Source organism: Xiphophorus maculatus, chromosome 4, assembly GCF_002775205.1.
Source record: "Xiphophorus maculatus strain JP 163 A chromosome 4, X_maculatus-5.0-male, whole genome shotgun sequence".
In the NCBI taxonomy this organism is placed as follows: domain Eukaryota; kingdom Metazoa; phylum Chordata; class Actinopteri; order Cyprinodontiformes; family Poeciliidae; genus Xiphophorus; species Xiphophorus maculatus.
The window spans coordinates 18,671,693-18,695,932 of NC_036446.1; the positions used below are offsets into that span (position 1 = coordinate 18,671,693).

Consider the following 24,240-nt stretch of genomic DNA (forward strand, 5'->3'; position numbering starts at 1 on the left):
CTCCCAGTCAAAAACAACCAATCAGAGCCAGAGGGAGCGTCCTAGCGTTGCTCAGTGCGCTAATGGCGGAGAAACAATTTACCGTTCTGCCATCATCGTAGGCCATGCTAACTAGCCTGGGTGTTGGGGGGTGATGAGAACTAAGGCCCTCCTCCTGACTCTTTTTGGTTGTCTCTAGTGGAGGAAGGCAGAGGAGCTTGATTTTTTTTTATAGTTAATCCATCTCCTACAGTACTATCATGACAGTGACAGTTTCAACAAATATGTAAAAAACTATTTTTTATACAAATTACACACTGCAGATTTAGGGCTACACCATGTTCATCCATCTGTTTCTTAAATACCAAAATAAAGGTATAAAAGGCCTAACCTCCAGTTCTTGTCTTTCCTAACGTAATTAACATGTGTTTAAAGTTGAAAACAAAGCCTAGACAATAATTTCGAGCTAATCTCTATTTTTGTTTAAAAGAATTAAAATGTAAAGACCTGAAGGCTCTGAACTGCATTTTGTCAGGCCACCTTGACCTTCATCTCTGGGATACAGTGTTTGCTGAGTAGGTGCCAGGACACAGTGTATTTGTACATGCTGCTGGCAGAAGAAAAGGCTTCAACATGAAACACAAAGACTACAAAATCCAGCAGCAAGGCACAGTAATATTCACAGTAGGGCTTAAAGATGAATTTGAAATCAACCTAAGAAAGTCTTTAAGTGGAGGACATTTAAATCAGCTGTGAGCATGCTCATGTAAGGCAGTCCAAGCAAGTTCACACAGAAAGCAGGCAGGAAAATATCAAAATAAGTCTGTAAAAAGCCTAAAATCATCAGACCTACAAGCTGACTTCTGCTGCTGTTAATATAAAAGTACTTCTCAATCAAAAAAAAAAAAAAACACTGCAAAACAAAGTTTACTTTTCCATGGAAACATTTTCTCTCAAAGATGAAGGCTTTAGGAATATAGTCCTTTGAAAAGATGAATCTTAACTTAAATTTAAAAATAATAAAAATAATTGAAAATAAATGATAAAAAAAACATTCCTTAAGAAGAACCTCATACCAACTGTGAAGCTTAGATCTGGAAGTGTCATGGTTTGGGGATGCTTTGCTACAGCGGATCCTGGCCAGTTGGGCCCAATTCATTATTGGTTTATAAGCCCAAACCAATAATAAAAGATGCCGCTTACCTGTCATAACTCCAAATACTATGAATTTTACAATTATTTTTATTTTGTCAGAGAGCGGTTGAGAAAATTAGACAATCTGCCTGCTTTCTAAAATAAAGCTGTACTCTATTTTAATAAAATACTTTTCTAGTACTTTTCTAGTTTAGCCAGAATGTGCTTCCCGTATGTGTACTTGTGCAAAGTGGCAATGTGAGGCCGGATCTTGTGCATGATGATTTTCCGCTGAGCAGGTTCCGGGCAGGTACAACTTTATAAAAAATAAAGTTGTACTTTATTTTTAATTTAAAAATATATATATATTTTTTTTTTTAATAAAATAAAGTACAGCGAAAGCAGACCTGGACCGTGCAACATTGCAATGATTTTTTTTACCAGAAAATCCACAAAGGACAAGCCAAGAATTAAGACATGAAAAGTCCTGATATTGAGTCAATCCCCAAATCCTGACCTCATTGAGTTGCTGTGGGGTTACATTGAAGAAAGAGTAGGGCAAACTTGTGACCAGTGTCACAGACTGATAAATTGTCAGAAGAAACAGCCCACTCAAGTTATCTCAGGCAGAGGGGCAGACATTTGGATTTTATCTTGATAGTTTTAGTTTACTGAATAAAAAAGGTGATATTGTAAAATCAGTTTCCTGGATGTGAGTAAAACAAAACATTAAACATCAATAATGTGGAAATTGATCAACAAATATCTGAAAGACAGTGGCTCAGGCAAAACTCTTTGTGATGCCCAAGAATATAGTCAGAATATCAATTAGACTGACTAAGCCAAAGTATATTTAACATTGCCAAGGTAAAATCTTCTGCTCTAATAATCAATGGAACTGCAGCTACATTTTACAGCATCCATCAATCGGGACTCCTGCCTAAGTCAATGAAAGGCGAGGAGCGTTCCCTTCTTTAAAAAAATGTTTAAAGAAATGTGCCATTAGCCGCTGAGTGAACTCAGAGCAATCAACCTTCACTTGAATGTGTAGCCTTCCCTAGTCGAGAAGCTGAAGTCACAGACACAATCAACTGGCTGACTGCCAAGGTTTGGCTGACACTATGCATACAAAATGAACATTGCTTTTAAATTCCCATTTAATTTATCATAAGCAGTAAAATTTTATATTATTGACAAATCAAGTATTATTAACGTCTGTAGATGTTCTGAGAACTTTCTAATAGATAGATAGATAGATAGATAGATAGATAGATAGATAGATAGATAGATAGATAGATAGATAGATAGATAGATAGATAGATAGATAGATAGATAGATAGATAGATAGATAGATAGATAGATAGATAGATAGATAGATAGATAGATAGATAGATAGATAGATAGATAGATAGATAGATTTTGTAGGTTGGGAATGGAGATCTGTCAGTTCTCAAATAACACACATGCAGACCCTGAGCCTTTCATTTACCAGCGATACGATGTGATGCTGAAACCTCCCATTTCCCAGCCCACTAGTAAATACTAGGGGGAGGAATTCCCACTAAGAAATGTAGCTTCATCTTTAAAAAAAAAAAAAAAAGAAGAAGAAGAAGAAGAAGAGTCGGCCTTCCTGGACCATGAAAGCGAAACGCACCAGACCTGACAACGGCTTTAAAAGCGTAGACAGCCCAAACCAATAATAAAAGATGCCGCTTACCTGTCATAACTCCATCTACTGTAAGACATGCTCCTGTTGCTGCTGACTCCCTCCATTACAGCCCGCGGGGACGTGGAGCGGTCGGAGCGGACGATGAGACGGTAAATAAAATCAAAGCCTTCAAGCCGTGGAGGGTCGGTGTATATCTGGAAGCGCCTGTAAGTGAATGGCAGGGAGGCTGAGCGCAGCTAGACCTTCTTCTGTGGACTATACCACCACAGAGAGGGGAGCGCAGCTGAACGTGTCGGAAACCTGAAACAGACAGACTGATGGAGCTGAATAAACAGGTGGTTCCTAATGTTGGGGTCGGGACCCCACAGTGGGTCGTCCTATACCAAGTGGGGGTCACTTTAAAGGCAAGTTGAAAGGCTGTTTCAGATATTTACTTTTCCAAAAAATTAACTGCACAGTTAAAATGAAATCACATTAAGTGAAATAAAAATACTTAATTGTTTTATTATTGATATTTAATCGATATAACTCCATGCAGAAAGACCCCAGGCTTGAATCAAACCCAGGACCTTTTTGCTGTGAGGCAACAGTGCTACCTACTGCGCCACTGTGCAGTCCTAATTGGGAAATACAAAGCTAAATTTGTAATTGGTAAACTACTTAACAATTAAAATATTAGATGCAATAGAAGTGAATACTTCAAAAGCAGCTAATTGTAATATTAAGCCAGCAAAAATGTGGTGAAAATATTTACATTTGTAAGGTAAATTACTCCAGGTCGTACTCCTTCATCTCCAAGTGAGAAAGATTTTTTTTTATAAAAGGGCAATCTGTCAGAGAAGCCTCTTTGAGTGATGCTGGAGCCCTCTGTATCAAATTAACAAAAGTTATGTGACTAACAAGTAAAAGTTTGAGGATTTTAATAACTTGAAATAAATGAATTTTATGTACAATAAACCTATCTTTGTAAATAGAATAAATACTTTCCTCAACAAATTTAATTTATATATATATATATATGAACATTGGAAACGTTTAGGTTTGTTCTCATTAAAACTATCATTTACACTCTAAAATAATCAAAGCATAAAATCATAAATAGGCTATATTAATGAATTAAAAAAGGAGTGCATTCCTTTAATCTAAACTTTTGAACATAAACTATGCCAATAAACATCCAGTAGACCAGTTGGATGTTAGCATATTATATAATATATTATATAATATAATAATATTATTATAATATACTGTAGTTGGCATATTATGCCAACTATTAGGCACAATATTGCCTAATAGTTGTTTTCATCTCTGTGTGTGGTCTGACAGCCGTCTGCTTCTCTATAAACCCTCCAAATGGAGACATTAAATGTCCTTTCGTAGGTTATTTGTTTTACTTTAAACGAGTTACCATAGCTTTAGAAGTGTGTTTGGCTATGTGGATTATTACTTTGGAGAATCCTTAATGATGCTTTCAATATCGCCATATATTCTAGTTTTTTTGATGGAACAACCTGAAAAGGCAGAAATGTTGAAAAGGTTGTAGACAAGGTGTGTCTCAATGAAAAATAACAAAGAAAATGTATTCAGTAATTAAACTTAACAGTGTAACTAATATGCTACATGGATGCATTAGGTACAGAGTAATATATTTGACGTTTCTATTTCTGTTTATTTTGATGACTATAGTAGGTACTTAAAGTCTTCTATTGCATTTCTTGGAAAATCAGAATTTTAGATTAGAGTTATATAAATACATTGAACCTAAACCAGCAGAAGACACAGTTCCTAAAATCCTACTTCACTGTGGAAAATTAACTTAGTGAACTTATGTTTGGTCTCTGCAATCTTTCTCCAGACTCAGACACTTGATTCAAAAATGAAATTCAAAACACACATTCATCTACAAATAGGTCTTTTTTTCATCTTAAGCCTAGGAAAGTTGCTACTGACATTGTGTCTGGTTAAAGAGTAGCTTAATGCTTAGCAGCAGCCCATGTTCTGGATATATCTATGTGAAAAGGCTTTTTAAGGACTGACTGCAGCCACAGTCCACACTGCATAAACCTCCATCAAACTGTTCAATAGACTTTGCTTCAAAATCTTCTCAAGGCTGTATTTCTTGGGCCTTTCCCTACTATACTTTTTTTCTTTCACTCAACTTTCCATGATTATGTTTGGATAATGCATTCTATGAAGAGGAAGCTACATCAGCAACTACGTTTTGTGGCTTGCAATCTTTGTGTGCAGTAAACTAATCTATTGCACTACTGTATTAAATACATTTCTTTTTAAATAAACTGGTATTTGTGCAAAACCTCAGAAACGTGTTATTGTACCTCACAAGATATGAAATAAAACGGACTGTTTTGGGGTAAAAAAAAAAAAAAAGCAAAGATAAAGTAGATGTGTTGCAAATAGAGTAATTGCAAAAACATAAAATGAGATTGCTTCCAGATTCAAGCTTAATGTTTTCTGAACAATAAGAGCTCATATATGGTTTACGGAATCACAATCGGCTCTAGAAACAATTTTCTACCTTTTCTGGCTCAATAACAGATTTTATTTTTGCAACAGAAGCTAGACACAGGGCAAAAGACACCAATGTGAAAGTGAAATCAAACAGAATGATGCAAATGCACACTTAAGAATAGCGACAAGATGAGATGTGGGCATTTAAATCTTAATGCCAGAAGGTTGTATGATCTAAACAATCATTTCTATGACCTCCAAATTTAACCTGACATTTCACAATCAGAAGTGGTGGTGAACACCTCAAGATAAATATATACTTATTTTGTGACCCAAAATGCAAAAAAAAAAACCCAACCTTGGTTACATTTAGGTGAAACATCCAATTGTTCAGATTTGGGCCAGCAATCATTTTCACGTTAAAAATAACCAAGGGAGTTAGATATTCTTCTTTACATATAGACACAGCCTGAGCTGTGAACATGTATTTACTTATAAACATATAAAAATACTCATCAACCGGTTTGATAAGAAAATAATGTATAAAAGTAGAGTAGAAATATTTAATCAAGTTCATTAATCCCATCATCTGATTTTCTTGTTATAATACAAGATGAAGGTATGTGAAACAAACAGCAGCACTTCGTCTGAGCGCCCGAACAGCAGCGGAAAGGAGAAGGCGGATCGCTGTTGCGTGTCTTCAGTGATTCCAGATCCTGCTGCAGACGGCCGGTCCTACGAAATGCACCTCGAAGCCTCGGCTTGTCCTGGTTTTACAACCAGCAAACCAAACTGGGACAAAAATCAAAGTAACAAACTGTCTCGAGGGCACAAGCAAATACATCGCCATGGTGTTAGAGGTGCAACAGCAATGTGAGCGCAATCAGAACTGATGAGAATGATTGGAATGATGAGCTGAGCAGAGCTCTGAAAGCCTTTCTTGGTTTACAACATGCCGATTTTTACATTGATTTACCAGCGAAAAGTTAAGTACAGAGCACACAGTTTCACTTTTGTCTGAAACCATCCCAGTTTGAGGCTACACAGTTTGCTGCTGATAGTTGAAACCAGACATACAGTGTACAAAAAGACTTACCATTTTTTCCTCTCAGTGTCTGGTATTATAGTCAAAATCTTGTCATTTTAATTAATCATTCTGCCTCCTAAATGACAGAATAATTAAATAATGTATCACTTTCTTTAAATTCAGAAGCTTTGATATGCACATATTACCTTTTGAATGAGAAGGTCCAGCTTGACGTCATAGCTTTGTAAGCTTCTAACACATCAATGCACAACATTTTGATTAAATAGAGGCAAGTTCTCTCCTTGTGACACCTTATAAATTTTTAAAGAAATTATCCACATTAGGATGAAATTGTAGAGCTCCACAAAATTTGGTTCATCCTTGGATACAATATTCAGATGCCTGAAGGTCTCATTATATGGTTAAAAAAATCCTATGCAAGTATAAACACCAAGGGATTGTTCAACCACTATCTTGCTCAGGAAGGAGACATTTTCCGTTTCCCTTAGATAAATTAGCTTTGATGAAGAAAATGTGTATCAAACAGAAAAGAAACAGAAAAATGATCTGACAAAAGATGCTGGTTGAAAGAAAATTGTACCAAAAATGAGTTGAAAGGCTGCCCTCAAGGAAGAAGCTATTACAAAAAAAAATAAAAAATTTGAATATGCAAGACCTTAGTTTTTTGAGACTGTGTAGTCCGATTAGACAAAAATGTAGGTTTTTCTCTATAAAGATCATCATTACATTTCTGAGAAAAGGCCAAACAAACTCAATAACCAGAGTACCCACTGCAAAGTTCTTAGTAGAAAGGTTGTGTGCAAAGTTGAAAAGGTTGGTGCAACTAACGTGGTCTATAAACCTGACACAGTTACTCCAGTTGTGTAAAATGCAAAATGCAAAAATGTCAAAGATTCTCATCCAAATCATCAAGTTTAAAAGGCAATTCCATCTAAACACTAACACTAAACTGTGCAAACTTCTCAATTTAAAGACAGAAGAATTTTTTGAAGTTCCATAATTATGGTATTTAGCAAACAGAAATAACTTTGGTAATCCTAAATCTAAAATAGACTTAATTTCTATAATGTCAGACACTGAGACAAAATTGTTATGTATCTTTTTATGCAGGTGTGGAAATGTCTGGTTTTAACAGAGTTGAAGCCAGATGTTCATAATCACCTTCGAAGATTTTCAAGTTTACCGAATGAGGTTACACCTTTTGGTAGGAAAACTGAGGCGAACATGACGCGTTGTGTATGTCAAGAATATGATTACAATCATTCAATCTATAAGACTTGGGGGGGGGGGGGGGGGGGGGGGATTCTAATACAGCAGACAATCCATATTTGGCAATTGAACTGAAAGCATAAAAAGGGGAAAGTTATCCACTGCAGAATGCCAGAAATATGTCTCAATATATCATTAAAGGATGTCTAGGAATTACATTTATATACATATATATTCAGTTTCTTATATGTAAAACCAAACTCAACCTCACACACTGCACTGTGGTGATTTAATAGATCATTAGAAATACACTTTGAAAACCACAACAAATGTCACATATGTACAGTAGCAGATTAGCACATGGGGAGTAAAGGTGGATATGGCACAACATACACAAAGCTTCGTAAGAGAATCTCTCTGCTCTGGTCAGACCCTGGAAACTAAAGAATTGTCATTAACATTCTGGATATAGATTTCATTCAAACTCGGTAGCAATTACAAATGTCACTACAAGGCAAGAGGAGTCCTTCAGAGTACAAAACATTTAATTTGTCAGGCTGATTTAAGAAGGCAATGTTTAGTGTTGGTACTCTCTCGTGTGGATTAGATCGCAGCTGAAGGTAGAGTGGTGTTAAAAATTTGGCATTGTCAGTTATCCCATAGCGATGTCCTGGAAACAGCAGTTCCTGGTCCAAGTTAACCCAGAAAAGGCTGTCTGAAGTCATGCACATGGAGAAGGCAGCGGTCACTCATCCACTTAGGATGTAATGTCAGGCAGAGTGGGGGGCAGGGGGAGGTTGATTAGCTGCATGAGTTAACAGTGATAAGGCAGACTCAGACGATCACACAATGACAGCCGGTTTTGTCTTTCTCTTTTCTCGTAGGCTCCGGCGACGGTGGACATTCTTGTTCTTGGAATTTCCTGTTAGGAAAAAAAAGGTGAAAACTGGACTGAGAACTTTTGGATTGTTTCATTTAGAAGATGAAATGGCATTGATGCTTCACTCACTGAAGAATGTTTGAGATCATCTTAAAAATGTGTAACCAACTAAGCATAAATAACAAAGAATAACATGGTGACTAAACTTAACATTAGTATTTAACTTAACTCAAGCAAATAAGTTATAACTGTGTCAATCTGAGTTAATGCGTTTTGATTGTGTCATGCAAGAAGGCTATTGCTTTTACGCAGAGGTTACAGAACGTGAAACTTTCTTACACTTGTAGCATCACAAATGTTGAAGAAATCTGAACTTGATGCAACTATAATCACACTCTGACCAAGACTGTGCAAGAGGGCTTCATCAAAATCTTACATTAAGCAGTATATACATCGATACCAGTCACATAATGCCGTTTGAGTTAAACCTCAGTGAGTTTTGAGCTGAATGTGCTCGTTTCCTTTCTAGGACCTCAAGTTAAACACTACTCCCAGACAGCTTCATCGTTACTGAAATCTCATCAAACTAAAATTACTAGAATATATTTCCAAGCAGCTCCTGAAACACTGCAAACACTTCTCTGTGGCTCATACCCAATGACATCATTGTATGCAAGACGGAAGACGACAACAGAGAAGACCAATTCAGAGAAACCCAGATCCTGAACCAAGAAGCCCAACTGAATCATCATCATCATCAAAGTTGGTCTAATTGATTTTAAAATTGGGCTGTGTTTTTGTTTACTTCAATATTCCTAACATTTGATTTGCCTTTGCACTCCCAGCTTCAGAGTGACCTCTAAGGAGGTCAGACCAGCTGAAAAACAATGCTTACAATCCAGTTCTGAAACTGTAATCAGTCATCTGACCCAAATTTAAGTTTAGCTGCCTCTCATATTAAAGCTATGTTGGGCATTACAGCCACTGTAAGTTTTTCTACTATCAGATCTTGTCTCATGTTAGAAGACTGTGTTCCAGATGTCACCAGAAAGACATATTTCATGCACACGTAAAATGAATCTAATCACTGGACAAAACATGTCAGATGATTCGGTACGCAGTGATCCACAGAGAGCCTCCTACACACCCTCTGTTAAAGTCATGAAGACCCCAGAGGACCCTGTGTGCTCTCATAGGAGCAAGATACAGCCCTATTGTAAAAGAGCTCAATACTTTCCACTGGGCAAGTAGCATCAAAAAAATAAAAAATCCACAAGAAGAATGCGTTTGTCACAAGGAGTCTGGCTGTAACACCTTTGCTGCTGACATGTAATCAGTGGTGTTGGAAAATTTGCTAAAAATACAGCTACTAATTACAGCCAGCTTAAATCAGCCAGTTTTCTGTCGGCTGTAATCAGGGTAATAACATAAAAAGGCACAAAGTTATGCAATTAACTAGAGCTGCACAATACCAGGAAATGACTTGATTGCAATACTGTTGCTGAAAATTGTAATGAATGATAATATTCGTTGTAATTTATCATCATCATCATCATAATTTGGACCACTTTTATCTCTCACAATGTACCCACCAGTGCCTAGAAGACTCAGCATTTAAAATATGCATCAGGTGTGGGCACCCAGAGGCCGTCTAGTTGGATAAATATCAGGATTTGGTTGATGTTGTGACCAAGTTTTGGTCACTTGCTTTACACAATTATTCAGCTGAAAGAGCTGATAAAAAAACAGATCTGCTGGTTTTTATTAAATATTTCCTGGTTCCTCAAAAAGCTTCAAAGACTCTCCACCATGGAGGTCATAAGGTGCCTGAGATGAAGTATAAATGAAAAATAGGATTTTTCTTAGATTTTACAGTCGAAGATGAATTTTCATCCTTTATGTAGGCCTTTACAAAGGGTATAAATAAGCTTGGAGAGCCCTGTAAATTTGACTGACCACTAGAGGACAGTGAACTAAACCTTCACAGACCTCTGCATCAATAGTACTGGAAGAAGAAGGGTCAACTTACCTGATTACCCTAACCAGCTCGTGAAAAGCCTGGTCTACGTTCATACGAATTTTAGCTGAAGCCTCCATATATGTGACTTTTAACTGTCTGGCCAGCTGCTGGCCCTCTTCCTGGGTTACCTGGGGTGAGAGGTAGAACAGAAAATTGAATCTTCAAGAAAACAGTCCAAAAATCCTCAAAATAAATATTACAGACTCCTTAGACAAGTAAATAGTTCAACAAAACATCTACAAATGTTAATAAAAAGCGGATTTTAGTTAGTTTTGCCAATTGTTAAACTATTAACCTGACTAACATGTACGTGAGCATTCTTTAGAGCCACCTTTATATTTTAATGTCCAAAAAACAGATATTTATGTAAGGTTTTTATTACAGATGTGCATTATATATGTATATAAATGGGACCCGGGTTATTAGATGGCAGCAGTGATTGGTGCAGTTCCAGTATTTAGAAATGGATGAAAGTCTGGCAGCGATGCTCTTTTTAACCAATAGGGGGTGGTGTGGATTCACCAGAAGAAATGATGATTGGCTGAATACCAACAGGGAGAAGATTCATCATTTCATCACACTCCCTTCTTCATCAGTCCTCCCTTCCTGACACCAGCGTGTCAACAAAATCTCTCAACATCCTGTTGCATCTCTAAAACAAGCTTGCAGCTGCAACACTTGTGCTTGAAAGCCTGCAAATCCGAATCCCTCAAGCCACATCTCTTCGGATGATAAAAGCACGTGCGAGTTTCATCCCTAGGTGGGTTCAGATCTCTCCAACCTGTTGGACTTACTTGTCTCTGCAGCTCCAGATCTGCCTTGTTGCCTACGAGGATCATGGGGAACTCATCTCTGTCTTTGACTCGCAGAATCTGTCTTTGGAATTTGTAGATTTCTTCAAAGCTGTAAATCAGATGACAAGGTCTGTTACATATGTGTGTAAAGGCATACATTCATCTCCTAACAATGCAACAGTAAAAAAAGAAAAGAAGAAGCATCCTGACCCACGAGCGTGTACACACATGTACACGCTCGAACAAAACAGTTGAACATGAGTGTGAGGTTATCTGTGCAGGGTTAAACATGCCAGTCTAGAGGGGAAAAGAAGTCTGCCTGACTATTACAGCAGCGTAAACTATTTTTATCCAAGGCTCTGCCTCCCTCTGCCTGACCCGACTGTTGCCCCACTATAATACAGATGGCATGTGATGGCGGGCTTTCAACTTTACAGCAAATAAAAATGTCAGTCTGGGAGGGAAAAAAAAAAGAAGAGCAAAGAGGCAGAATGTAACCACAAAGCTGAGACGGCATTCCAGTCGTGTTGAGCACATAGTAAATCTGGTAAGACTTGACTAATATAAATGGAGGAAGGAAAGACTGTTTACAACATAAACATTGGCAGGGGGTTTAGGGTGGGAACAAGGGAATGCAGCTTTACTGTGCTGCTGTGCAGAGACATGACACAAGGGATGGGGAGCAAGAAAATAAAAGAAAGAAATAAAAAAAAAAATTTAAACCCAAATCCTGAACAAGTAGAAACTTTTTATTTTATTTTTTTACCTGATCTAGTCTCGACAGTAATTAAAGCCCTCAAACAGAGCATGTCGTGCATGAAGGATTCACCTGAAAACAGTTTGGCCATGTACGTTTTGCAGCTGACGACAGCCTGCTTCCTCCTTTCGCCTCATTAATGCTGCCCGAGCTCGTGCGGTGGCAGCGTAAACATACACATCGGTGTCACAGCTGTCACATGTGCAACAAAGCAGCAGGTGGAATAAGTTGTGCTTTCGTTTCAAACCCACCTGCTGTTGCCAAACCAGGCAAGGGGTGAGAATGACAGTTTCAACATGATGCGTTTTGTATCTTCGGCGACCTGATTTCAAAGCAGCTTAAAATGAAGGCGCCTGAAACAAAGTTTAGCAACAACCGCATGAGGCTTTTAAGGGGACTGTTTGTGCCTGACAGTGTTGTCAGTATATACATCCATACATGTTTTGAGTACATACAGTGCCGGCCAAATTTATTAGGACCCCTGGTACAATAGACATGTAAAAACCCAAAATGTATGTTTATACTTTTATTGAAGTGGAGTCAGATCCAATAGACATATCTGGAGAACTACAAGATTTAATTTGAATATAATTATTTACAGGGACAGAAAATCGCAACATTAAGAAATATTTATTTTTAACAAAATCACACATGGTACATTTATTGGTACCCCTAAAAACATCTTAATCCATGTAAATTAAGCATTTCTACAACTTAATAAGGATTCTCTGACTTCCTGTCTTTCTGGGGTATATTTAATACAGATAAAATTTGACTTGATTTGATTTGGTAAAAATAAAATAAGAAATTCTGATGCGACTCTCCCTTCAAGTAAATATATTCAAGTAAAATTTTTACATTTTTAAAATAATTGATTCTAAGGTTTTTTCACAACTTCATGAATGTGCAAACTGACTCCCGAGTCTTTCCCTGTACCTGAATTTGTTTCCATACATATGCACAAATGCTATTGTTTAAGCAGTAGGCAGGCTTTTAATAGAAATCTAAGGTAAGTGTGTAGGAGAATTAAACGAGAGCAGGACGAGGGCAGGAAGTGTTGAGAACAAAAGCAAATGACAACAAGAACAACAGCGAGGTCCGGAAGCACGAGCAGCAAAAGTTGGTGTCAATGTCAAATTTATGGTTCTTGTAGTGGAAAGAGTGTGCAGCTGTGAAAAGCTCACAGAGCCTTACAAAAAGAAGAAGAAGAAAAAAAAACACCAATAAGATTGTGCGTGTGCTTGCTCAAAGTGAAAACTGTCACCTACCTTCCTCTGTCAGTGACTGAGAAGACGAGCAGGAAGCCCTCCCCTGTCCTCATGTATTGTTCTCTCATGGCTCCGAACTCTTCCTGTCCAGCCGTGTCGAGGACTGCACAGCAGCAACACGTGCACACACATTAGCAGAATAACTTGCAGCAGAAACAAACCGCTCAGAACCAGCGCCTCATTAGAAGAGGTAAAACAAAACAGAAACAAGCAAATGGTCGAATGTGCGTCTTTGCATTTACTCTGGCTGTGTTTGTGCTGCACTTACTGTCCAGCCTGGCCGGCCTTTCATCAATCACGCACTGCTTGGTGTAAGAGTCTTCGATCGTAGGATCATAGTCAGTGACAAAGTATGACTGCGTGAGAGAGAGAAGAGAGGACAAAACAGAACACATGATTATTTAAATGCAGTTTACATCGCAGACGATTCTCAAATTACAACATCAGATTGTTTAGTTTTTTCAGCAAATCGATATTATTGATTTTGATTTATTCCGGTTCATTTTTTATGGCTTTTGTTTACAGCTAATAAAAAAAAATAATTTTCTCAAAAATTTTGCATAGGTCCAATAAAAACAAATATTCAATACAGAACTCTTTTTGCAGAAATTACTGCATCAGTAATTTGTGAGTCACAGCCCACACTGGTGACTTTCCCCCAAAATCCTTAAATATTTACAATCCTCCTAAGCCTCCAGTTATCCATGTTGATTGTGCACCTTTATCTCTACCTCACTTTTTTCTTCCTATCAACTTTCCAATAACATGCTCCTATACAGCACACTGAACAACCAGCTTCTGAAGCATTGATCAGAAACTGGCCGATATCGCAGATGATATCAATCACTGCTTTACAATAGTCAAGTCAGCGATCTGAATGATACTCAAATGTAATAAAGATATGGAGAAACTGAATCATGGGTTGTCATTAGCTGTAGGGCTTTATTACCTAATTTAATCTGTGCGTAATGAATCTGTGTAGCATCAGAGATTTGCTTTTTGAGAACTGGATCACTTAACTAAATACATTTTCTGATCATATTCTGATGTAATTTCACCATGTTTCAACTGACCTTCTCTATAGTTATATACTTTTGGAACCTAAACGTCTGATTTCTGAGGAGTCCACTGGGTTTGTTCCCACCAGCATACAGTTATAGTTATCAGATCAGTAGATCTTTGTTCTGAGCTTTTATTCTTCTGCTCCAAGCAGACATAATTTTGTTATTTCAACTAATGCAGCTTAGAATGACTATCCACATGGATGTCTGCATGGATGGCTTCAGAATGGGCAGACGTGGGAATAAACAGCCACTCTATGCTTGTGTTTTGGGTTAAAACAGCACAGACAGCCTCACTGACCTCTACCTTTCCTGGATCTCTCCAGGCAGAAGGCAAACATACTGTCTGCAGCCACCTGCAGAAAAAAAAATGTGAACTAAATATTCTGCTACACAACAACCACATGCTCTGCCTTTTCCCCCCCACCACAGGCTGGTTTTAAGCAAATAACACATTTACAAAATGGTTTGCCGAGCTTCAAGAGCCACACAGCCTGCCTGATTCTTCCAATTTGGGGCCAGTATCTGGTCTTGTAGTAACCTCAGCTGAAAGGGTGGGGCCGGACAGCAGGGACGAGGACATGAAGAAGAAGGAGGAGTCATGCATTTTTTACATTTTTCCCATGTTTTGTTGTTCTCGCTCCCCTCGGGGACTTGTTAAGTGGTGACAGCTGAAGGGAGTGCTCAGGGAATGTCAAACCAACACCCGAAGACACGGGGAGCAATCAGTGCAACGTAAAAAGAAATCCAGGCACAATTCACACTTGGGTCCAAAGAGGAGTCAAATTAAACTTTCCCCAGTCACACTCCAGTTGTCTGTGTATAGAAACTGTGTGATGTTTTACAACAGAGGCAGCAGCATGCTTATTTGGTGTTATTCAGAAGCCGAGGAGACAAGAAACAGCCTGCCCTGTGTTTGCAGGGCAACAAATCTTTGATGATCCTGAAAATGGGTGAGGCAAATTGAAACAGGGAAAAAAAAGCAACATGCCTAAATTTAGCAGTAAATCAACTTTATATTTTCATAGAAAATATAGTGTCAAAGTTTACCTCCTTGAATATCTCTGCTATTAGAATTTTCTCAGACAAATGTTTCAGATCGAACTCATTTTAACTTGAGACAAAGATAAGATGAGCTAATATAAAATACAGTTCTTAAATGCTTATTTAAATGGCTATCCACAGCAACGTGGCATTATGCGAAAACGTAATCGCTCCCCAAACCAAATAAGTGATTTTGCAGTAACTAGCAGCGAGTCTGAATTGTGGCCCACTCCTCTCTGCGGTACTGTTGGAGAGTTTTCAACCCTGAACAACCTGCTTAAGGACGTGCCACTTAAATCAATCAGATTTAAGTCACTTTGAATAGGGCGTTTCAAAAACCTTCAGTTTTTTTTTTAATTCAGAGCTGTACATGCTAATGAGGAGTGAGTTACTAGGTAAACTTCATCAGAAGGTTCACCTGTTTTCTCCCCATTTGTCGATAATTTGCTCCAGTTGTGCTTAACTTAAGTCCAAAGACTTGAGAATGAATTTGTTTCTGATGTGTTCTTGAATTTCTTTACGTCAGAGCTTGATGCATCTACTTTTTGAGATCGTCTAGTCTACTTCATGTTGTCAGAGATTCCATTTAGGTGAATTTTTGGTGTGGCAGGAGGAGAAGGCATAAGTTATAATATTAGATATCAAATGCAATTGAACTTGAAAGAGCTGGTGCAGAACAACTTCAGCTCTAAGCTGTTGGCAAGTTTACACTGGTAATTACGAGTCCTTCCAAAACAATTCTCCCCGCCTGAGACGTCTTGTACAATGACTCCATTTTAAACCCCCATTATAGCGAACGTTGTGGTTGTCTCACTGTATGACCTACTTTCTGTGGAGATTTCGTTCTCAGACAGATGTCCCTGCATGCCTGCCCATTTGAATTTGTTGAGGCAATAAATGACCAGATGTTCTGATGCAGACCTCGCAGCGAAGGACAGCCAAAGCATAATACTACCACTACTGTGCTCCACATATCACAGATATTTAATACCAAATGCATTTTTAGGATTCTTCTAACCTCACACTGTTCATTTATAGAAATAGATTGATTTTGAATACTTTGTTGACTAAATATTTTTAGCCATCACTGTATTAGTTTGTGGTCTTCAGCACGCAGCAAATTAAGAAAGTGGTGGTTTCTTTCTTGAAGCCTAACGGCACATAATGGTTCACTGAGCTAACATTAAACACGAAAGACTTTAAATATTCTGAGTGACATAAGAGAACCAGTGAGCGCTAATATTTGCGAACTCTTCTAACACTGTTATTTGCTTCAAGAAGAGTTTGTGTTGACCTCAATGTTGATTGCAAATTTGAAATCAAGTCAGAGAAATAAAAGCTATTAGTGCAACATTTTAAATCACAACTCTTTAGCTTATGTAAATTAACTAAATTGAGGAAGTTTCACAATAATTACAGGTGTATTAATATCTTAGTTAAATTATAATTTAATTACTGGGTTGTTTTTATTTATTTGTAGTTGCTAACAACAACTACATATTGTTTCCTTCTCCCCCACTATTTGCTCATGTTGTTGCATGAGGTGCAGAGATTCTCTTCATCACATTCTCCTGGCGTCTCTGCTGCCTGTAAATACGTTTGCCTGCCTCACATCCATTCATTGCTGTTCAATAATTCAGCAGTATTACTTTGCATCCTTAAATGCACTGTACTGCACTGCTACCGTGCCTTCGGAGCTGACAGGTCAGAGACAAAAAGAAAAAAAAAATCCACGAAATTTTTTTCCCCACACATTCACATATATCATTATCTATACAACTCTGCTACCTGTAATATTAGTGTCTGACCTCTTATGGTCTTCTGTTAACCTCTTGATCATATTTTTCTCCCTGGGTGGAGCTGAACATTTCTCTGGCCTCCTCAGTCCTCCCTTCCCCACACCTCTTTGTGTTTGGGTAGCTTAGCTGCAGCTTCCTGCTCTAACCAAAGCGATTGTTTCTTTTCTCCTAATAGATGACACCGTTTCTGCATCGCTGCCTGCATTGGCGCTAGTGATATCGAGGGCCGGAGTCCAGCCTGGCTGGGTTTCAGCTGGGCAGCGATGGGCTTGGAGAGGCAAACATGACTCGAGAAGACTACCAATAACTGAGTGAGAAATGCCAGTTTGAATCAAATCCAGTAATTTGACCTATAAAGTCTCATTTGGCTACAAATCTAACCTGGTATAAAAAAAGAAGCAAGTTTTAGACATCGACATGTTCAAACAGAAAGAAAACAAAATGTTGATACTGAATGAAGTGATGTGCAAATAACTAAATTTGTGTTTCCATTTCAGTCCCAGCCAACTTAGTTGACAAAAAGTATGACAAAATGAAATAAATAAGGAGGATGTTCTAGAACTATTTTAAAGTTGTAATTATTTGCTGTTGCAGCAGTTGAAATAGCTATTGCTTTGTTGGCTTTAACTAACAGCAGTTAAACTGCTTTTTTTTTGTGGTAATACCATAATACTGTGTCATCATGACACTTTTACTTGATGTTATCAATGAAAATCTGATAAAGACCAACGCCTACTTAAGTTCATTCTTCTGGTGGAGCATCTAGATCTAATAAAAACACAACTGAAAAAGTTTTTTTTTTTCTGTTTCACATACAGTACTTGCAACTGAACCAGATGACATTAGAGTTCTCTTAGTAATCTGTAAGAATGTATCACATGCATATGCCAGTGAAGCAGACAGATTTATCAACACATTTTCAGGAATACACTGGACAGTGTGATGAGATTAAAAATTCACAGAACCAAATTCCCTCTTGTTGAGGAAAAAGGAACAATCAACCAACAATAAATACATAGATACATTTAACTGTCATTCAAACTGAGGAAGCAATCACAGTTAAACACATCTACTTGAAACACTGCCAACAGTGAAACAAACCACTGTTTGTTTCACTGTAACTGAATAATTAGGCTCGAACCAGCCCAGAGCAAGGATGAACAGGATTGTATGTGCTTTTGTAAATCCATAATTATTATCTTTGAGATTTCTCCTCTTGCTAGCAGCAGCAAAATCAAGGTAAAGTACAATCAATCACCTTAGTACAATCACAAATGTATGAGCATGAACAAAAAAGCAACAAGGGCACACAAAAAATAAGAGTTGGGGGGGAAAAAATAGTTGCAGCAAACCATGTTACAGTTTAGATGTCAGTGGGAAGGTGGGTCAGGCTACACTTGGGTCCCGGTCTGCTTTGCAGGAAGGAAACTCCACCTCTGGAGCCGACTGCTGGTCCGGCTGAGCCCTCGGGTAGCACATGATGTCACAGATGACATGTTCTCCGACCCCACCCACCAGCAGAAATCAGAACATGGTACTTTTATATCACATACTCCCAATTTTGTCCTAAATACATAGCCTATGGATCACTTAGTTGTTAGTCTTTTTTGTAATCATTACACTAGATACTTTGTTATTTTAAATATATTTCTCATCTTCTACTGTTCATAAAATACCAATAGAAGAGCACACATATATTTCTACAAGTCTATTTTCTTTTTTATAAAAAGGTTGTTACTCTTTTATGCTGGATTTATTAAATGTCAATTGAATGAAGGGGGATTACAAAGTTGTATTACAGTTTATGGTAGTTTTCTTTCATCTATATAAAAAAAACGTAAAAACTAAATGCAAGATGTCATTAGCACATTTATTTAACAATGGTTCAAATAAAAGATTTTCTAAACAATAACTCATTTAAAGATTAGCAAGATTTAGAGAATGCTTTAGCAGCTTAACAACCAAAATTGGCATCAAACCATTGTGTTTGTGTATAGGTTGATTAAACTCAAATCAAATATCAGGATTGGGAGATCAGGTTTCACAAAACCAGTTATTGTAACTAAATAAAACTTCTGCTTGCCAGCCATGAGGAAAGCAAGAATGAGTGACATATGTAGGCGTGTAATCGACATCACGCTTGCACTCGTGTGCACCCACTTCCTCCCTGCACAAACAGCTTCACTAGCACAAAATATAGATCGTTTTCCATCCCTGTCAGTTATCCCACTTAGTTAAAACCAGCGCTTTGACCTTAACCCAATAACAACCTTACCTTCAAAGAAGTCTAAATCTCAGATTTATCACAGACACAACTGAAACACACCCCTATGGTAGACAGTGGAGTCTGCCCACGAGGCTTTCGTAATTAGCAGGAATACTCAGCTAAAATAAGTGGCCGTGGACACAGTTGCGAGTTACACATGTTCAAATGCTGCATGAAAACTCAGAAAACTTCACTTATAAATAATCATATTTAATTGATATTTAAAGGCTAAATAAGAAGGATGTATTAAAATGCATCAGTTATAGAGCAAAGTGTATCTACGAGTATCTGCAGATTAAAATAAATCTAAACACTTCCCGACTTCTTCACAGCTTTCTTTCTGCTTACTAATTTACATATTTTAGTATTTTTTTTACTGGTGAACATAGCAGCTTGTCGACTTTAACAGTTTTCCTCAATGCTCTTAAATATACAATTAATGCACCTCTAAGATGTAGCCAACAACTTTCTATCTTATACTCATACTGTCCCGAATCTTCAAAATATTGTTTCAATGACCTCAAAATATTATTCTCACAAATCTTGTCTGAATGTATGTAGATAGCCTAACTAATTTCTATAATATAAATCATCTTATGTTGCTAATTAAGAAATTCTTCAAAACAAGCCATTATTGGTTAATTAAAAAACAAAAACAACATACCAAACAGAAAAAAAGAAGATTTTTTTTCCAAGAATCACTAAAGTATAATTTAGAGTGGTCTGCACATGGACACGAATGATTGGCCGATCAGCATCTCACTGTGATTCCTTCAGACAGTCATTAGACACCACAAGAAAAATAAAAGAGAACTAGCAATAGGTTTTGAGATTTGTTGAGATTCAGTTGCGTTAAATGAGGCAGTAAATATTTTGTTTGCTAATTTTATAAAATGTCTGTATTCGATTCTTTTAAACATTTTTTCCTCCAGGCCTTGGACATGCTCACTGTCAGTAGTAATTTAGTAGTAACTGGTTCCACATCCAATTAGGAGAGTCCAAGAGGATGCCATTTGATGCTGCCTTGTAACAGACTGAAACATTGTTGGAGCAGAAAACCAGACTGTCCTTTCCACTAACTGAAACATGCAAGTCGCAGAATGATGCAGCAATAATGTAGCTGATTCTGAGGTAATTAACAAGTCTGTCTGACTTAAGTAAGACATCTTTTAGTTTTATTCTTGATGGTCCTGATGTGAGAAGCTGACCAATCAAGTTGAGGAAGTTGAAACTCTTAATACCAAAATTAATGTTGGGTATTAGAATTAGGTGAAGGCAACTTTTTAAAACTCTAAGCAAACTAGTAATATTTAATTCTTTAAGAAATATTCTCTTAGTTGGCATATCTTGTTCCCTAACAGCATGCCTTATGTATTCTGGCTAAAATAATTTCAGTCAGGTACTTCTTATAATCACCTCTGACAATGTTTAAAGGAAAGTTGTATCATACTCCTCAATTGTTTCATCTAATTTCTCCAACATAACCAGCTTATAAATATGGTGCATTTCCATCTATCAGCTTTCCTACTGAAGAGCAAGTACACAGGATGGAAGTGTAAATACGAAATACGGAACGATAAGAACATCAAACCATAAGCCCAACTCAACAACAGCATCACTAAATGCATTTTAAACAGACTCAAATGCAGGTGAATAAAACTAGGTCTTTAAAGGTTTCTTAAAATAATCAATATCCTGTGTAGATCTAATGTGGAGAAGTGCATTAAATAAATGAATCAAATAAATGAATTAAAGATGAGCGTCAAGTCTCATGCACACCCTCGCGATTTCTACTGATTTATGCGCCAGTCCTAGAAGTAAGTGTTGCTCCAATCCTTGATTTTAGTGAGTTCTTTATGCCGCAGTACCCAAAAATGTTACAATGTGGTTAGAAGTAATATTCTGTAACACTGATTGCTCTGCTTCTGTCACCAAACGGGGCCCTTGGTGTTGGTTCTGCTGACAGAGCAATTACAAAGTGCTACATACTGAGGCATCAGCACCAAAAGGCAGAGTGGTGGGGGCAGCTACACAAGGCTGGGGCTGGTGGGGCTGCCCCCATACTGACAGGTGAAACGTGCCATATGTAAGACAAGTTCAGGGGGCCAGAGCCAAGTGCGGCAATTTCAATTAAGGACCCAAAGTGCATGCCAGACAGACTGGAGCCTTCCAAGTCGCTCTATGGGCCAGACTGAAAAGGAGTGGAAGACTGCGCTGATAGCACATCGTGGGCCAAGCAAGTCCACATTCTTGATCAAGCTTTATCAGTGCAAAACAGCAGAAATATCTGCTGTTTTAGCAGTGCACTATACATCAACTGGTAAAGTAGGAGGTTATGAAAAGAGAAATCTGGCCAGAATCAGCCGTGTATCACTTCCTGTTTCTAAATGTGATTAGCTTTAACTTTTTGGGGGCTTTTTGGAGCAGCTGTCTGTAATCAAACAGTCACCATCAGGGTCTAATGCTAAACAGATGAAAATAATGACCAATCCCTTTGTATTCTTTACAGTTCTCCTCCTATTGCTTCATGAAGTTTCACACGGGTGATGCAGGAACAGGCGCAAGGAGCATTGTTTCGCTGAGTACCGAGGAATACTTGAAGTGAGAAATAGGGGGGGAAAAATAAGGCAGAATGAAAGGTTTGAGGGGGAGTGAGACTGTAGGCTCCATGGAGAAGGAGAGCAAAAGAAAAAAGAGGGGGAGGGAAAAGCATTAACTTCCTGTGGAAACACCCACTTTTCCCATGAGCTCATAGAAACTAGAAAGGTCACATATTCAATACCTAATACACATGGAAAGAAAGGGAGAGCAAAATGTGTCCGCCGCCTTGAAGAGCCACTGGGGAGCATTTAGTTGTAGCTGTGAAAGATTTAAGACTTAACACAAAATCATCAAAAAAAATCATTTTCAAATCCCTCAAACCATTACTGTAAACCTGAGCTATGCATCAGCGGTAATAACATTCTCACAGGATGGTTACAGCTACAATGCAGTTTGTGTATAGCACCATAATTTGGCCTGATGCCGAATTAAATGAGGCCATAACTCCTATAAGATTGCTTCCTCCTAATGTGCAACAGATCAATAGGCTTTTCCTTTAATCACGGCCGTGTCCTTAGATGCCAGCAGCCTAGTGAAACTGCCCCTGCAGACAGACCCTTGGCATAAAGCTCACATCCATCCAGCACCAATTACCTTACTACAAATTTAAATCCTGGCACTGTCAAGTAAGGGCACAGTTTAATTTTTCTGTAAAAATATTTTTAAAATGTGTTAAACAGATTGCAAATGTATTTTGTCTTGGATATCAATGAGGAACAAGCCTGTTACATGTTTTTTAGGAGTTGGCAAGAACACACATTCAGTTGCAACAGAAAAAAAAAAAGGGCGACGAGTGCTTATATTAAGTGTGCATCGACCGTAAATACTGAATTTCTGACAGTAGCTATCTGTACACATGGTATTCCAGCTGCATTAGCAGTAAAGCAGTCACAACTGATTCTACAAACCCATTAGATTTCCCCTGGAATGTAAATAATTCATTTTGAGTTCAAAGCACATACAATGTGGCCGCTTTGTTATTCTTCAGCGTCTTCTTTCAAACAGAAGAACTGAAAGCTCAGGGTTGTCCCTTTTCAATAGGACCAGTGCATTGCAAGAGATATATTTTATGAATTATTTAAATTTCTGTGCCAAATCAACAAGTTAGAAGACCTGAAAAATCAATGTCCAGACCTAAATTAGCAAGCAGCAACACAAATGGTCAAAATCTATCTAGACATAGCAATAAAATTTAATCAGTTCAGTTCTCTGGGTTTTCTAACATCATTCCTTGGCATTTATATGTTTTTATGATTAATCTAAATTCTTAGGATCAGAAATTTTTCAAAACAACAATGCTTACTTCTATCTGGACTTCTCACTTCCAAAGCACTGAGAATGTATTGTAGCATGAGGTTCAAAGAAACAAAAATAGGTAAGAGGCTTTTTAAATTATTTGTTATTAAAAATAATATATGTTTGTTATTTGATTATAGAAAGCAACGTTGTTTATTGAAGTACAAATATGAACAACGTCCTTCCAGTCATGCACAAGGGAGCAGCATTTCGCTGTGGTAGAACCATAAGCAAAATACTGTTGCATTATAGTAAATCAGTATGCTGCCGGATGGCCCAGTAAGCACAGACACCAGTAAAACTGGTGATAGCACTCATGTGGAGAATAAAGCATGGGCTAAATGTCCCAGCAACCAGGCCAGCTCTTGGCACCATCAACCCCCTGCTCTCTTCTAACCTCTTTGGCATTAAAACTTCAATCACGCTGCTAAATATCAATGCATGCTGGACTCTGAACACTTCTGAACCCGCTCAAAGGCTCAGAATCAAAGAAGTGCCATTTAAAGGCCTTTCTTCCAACAGATCACTGGGCTTAAAGCGGCCTACTTGCACCATACGAGTCACACAACAAACAGTATCTTTATCTCATTTTCATGAGCAGGTTTTGTTAAATTAGGGGTAGAGGATAAAGGAAATGCTTCTCTCACAGGGTATCAAAAAGGCTACATTGACAAAAACATAAAACCTGAAAGTTGCTGATGTTACTTCACAGATAATTCCTTCTCTAAAGGCTCAAACTCTGATTGGCTATCAATTTTATTTATTCATAGGCAAAGTATCAATATTCTGAATAGAAATGTATTGTGTTCAAAAGAAGAAAGGATTTTGTATGCCAGATCAGGATTTGACTCATTGTCATGGTTGAGCAGCTTCTGACATTTTTGGCTAGTACAAATATCACTGCATGGTTTACATTTTCAACTGGCCAGATTGAATCTACAGCTAT

The 24,240-nt window shown here is 37.8% G+C and overlaps 2 protein-coding genes across 3 annotated transcripts in view; both read right to left on the bottom strand.

The window, feature by feature from the left end:
• tub (tubby bipartite transcription factor) overlaps window positions 1–3,022 on the bottom strand; it is a 68,366-nt gene extending 65,344 nt beyond the window's left edge. The window contains exon 1 of one of the 2 annotated variants that reach the window (XM_023332198.1): window positions 2,831–3,022. In XM_023332198.1, coding sequence (XP_023187966.1) covers window positions 2,831–2,886 — 56 coding nt within the window. In that variant the 5' untranslated portion in view covers window positions 2,887–3,022. The remainder of the gene's footprint in view (window positions 1–2,830) is intronic. The other variant, XM_023332197.1, reaches the window with a different exon arrangement.
• A 4,562-nt stretch (window positions 3,023–7,584) lies between these two features.
• Window positions 7,585–24,240, bottom strand: part of rras2 (RAS related 2) — a 34,032-nt gene continuing 17,376 nt past the window's right edge. The window contains exons 2-6 of the mRNA XM_005805571.2: window positions 13,496–13,583; window positions 13,228–13,330; window positions 11,203–11,311; window positions 10,418–10,536; window positions 7,585–8,430 (exon numbers count right to left, since the gene is read on the bottom strand). Coding sequence (XP_005805628.1) covers window positions 8,343–8,430; window positions 10,418–10,536; window positions 11,203–11,311; window positions 13,228–13,330; window positions 13,496–13,583 — 507 coding nt within the window. The 3' untranslated portion in view covers window positions 7,585–8,342. The remainder of the gene's footprint in view (window positions 8,431–10,417; window positions 10,537–11,202; window positions 11,312–13,227; window positions 13,331–13,495; window positions 13,584–24,240) is intronic.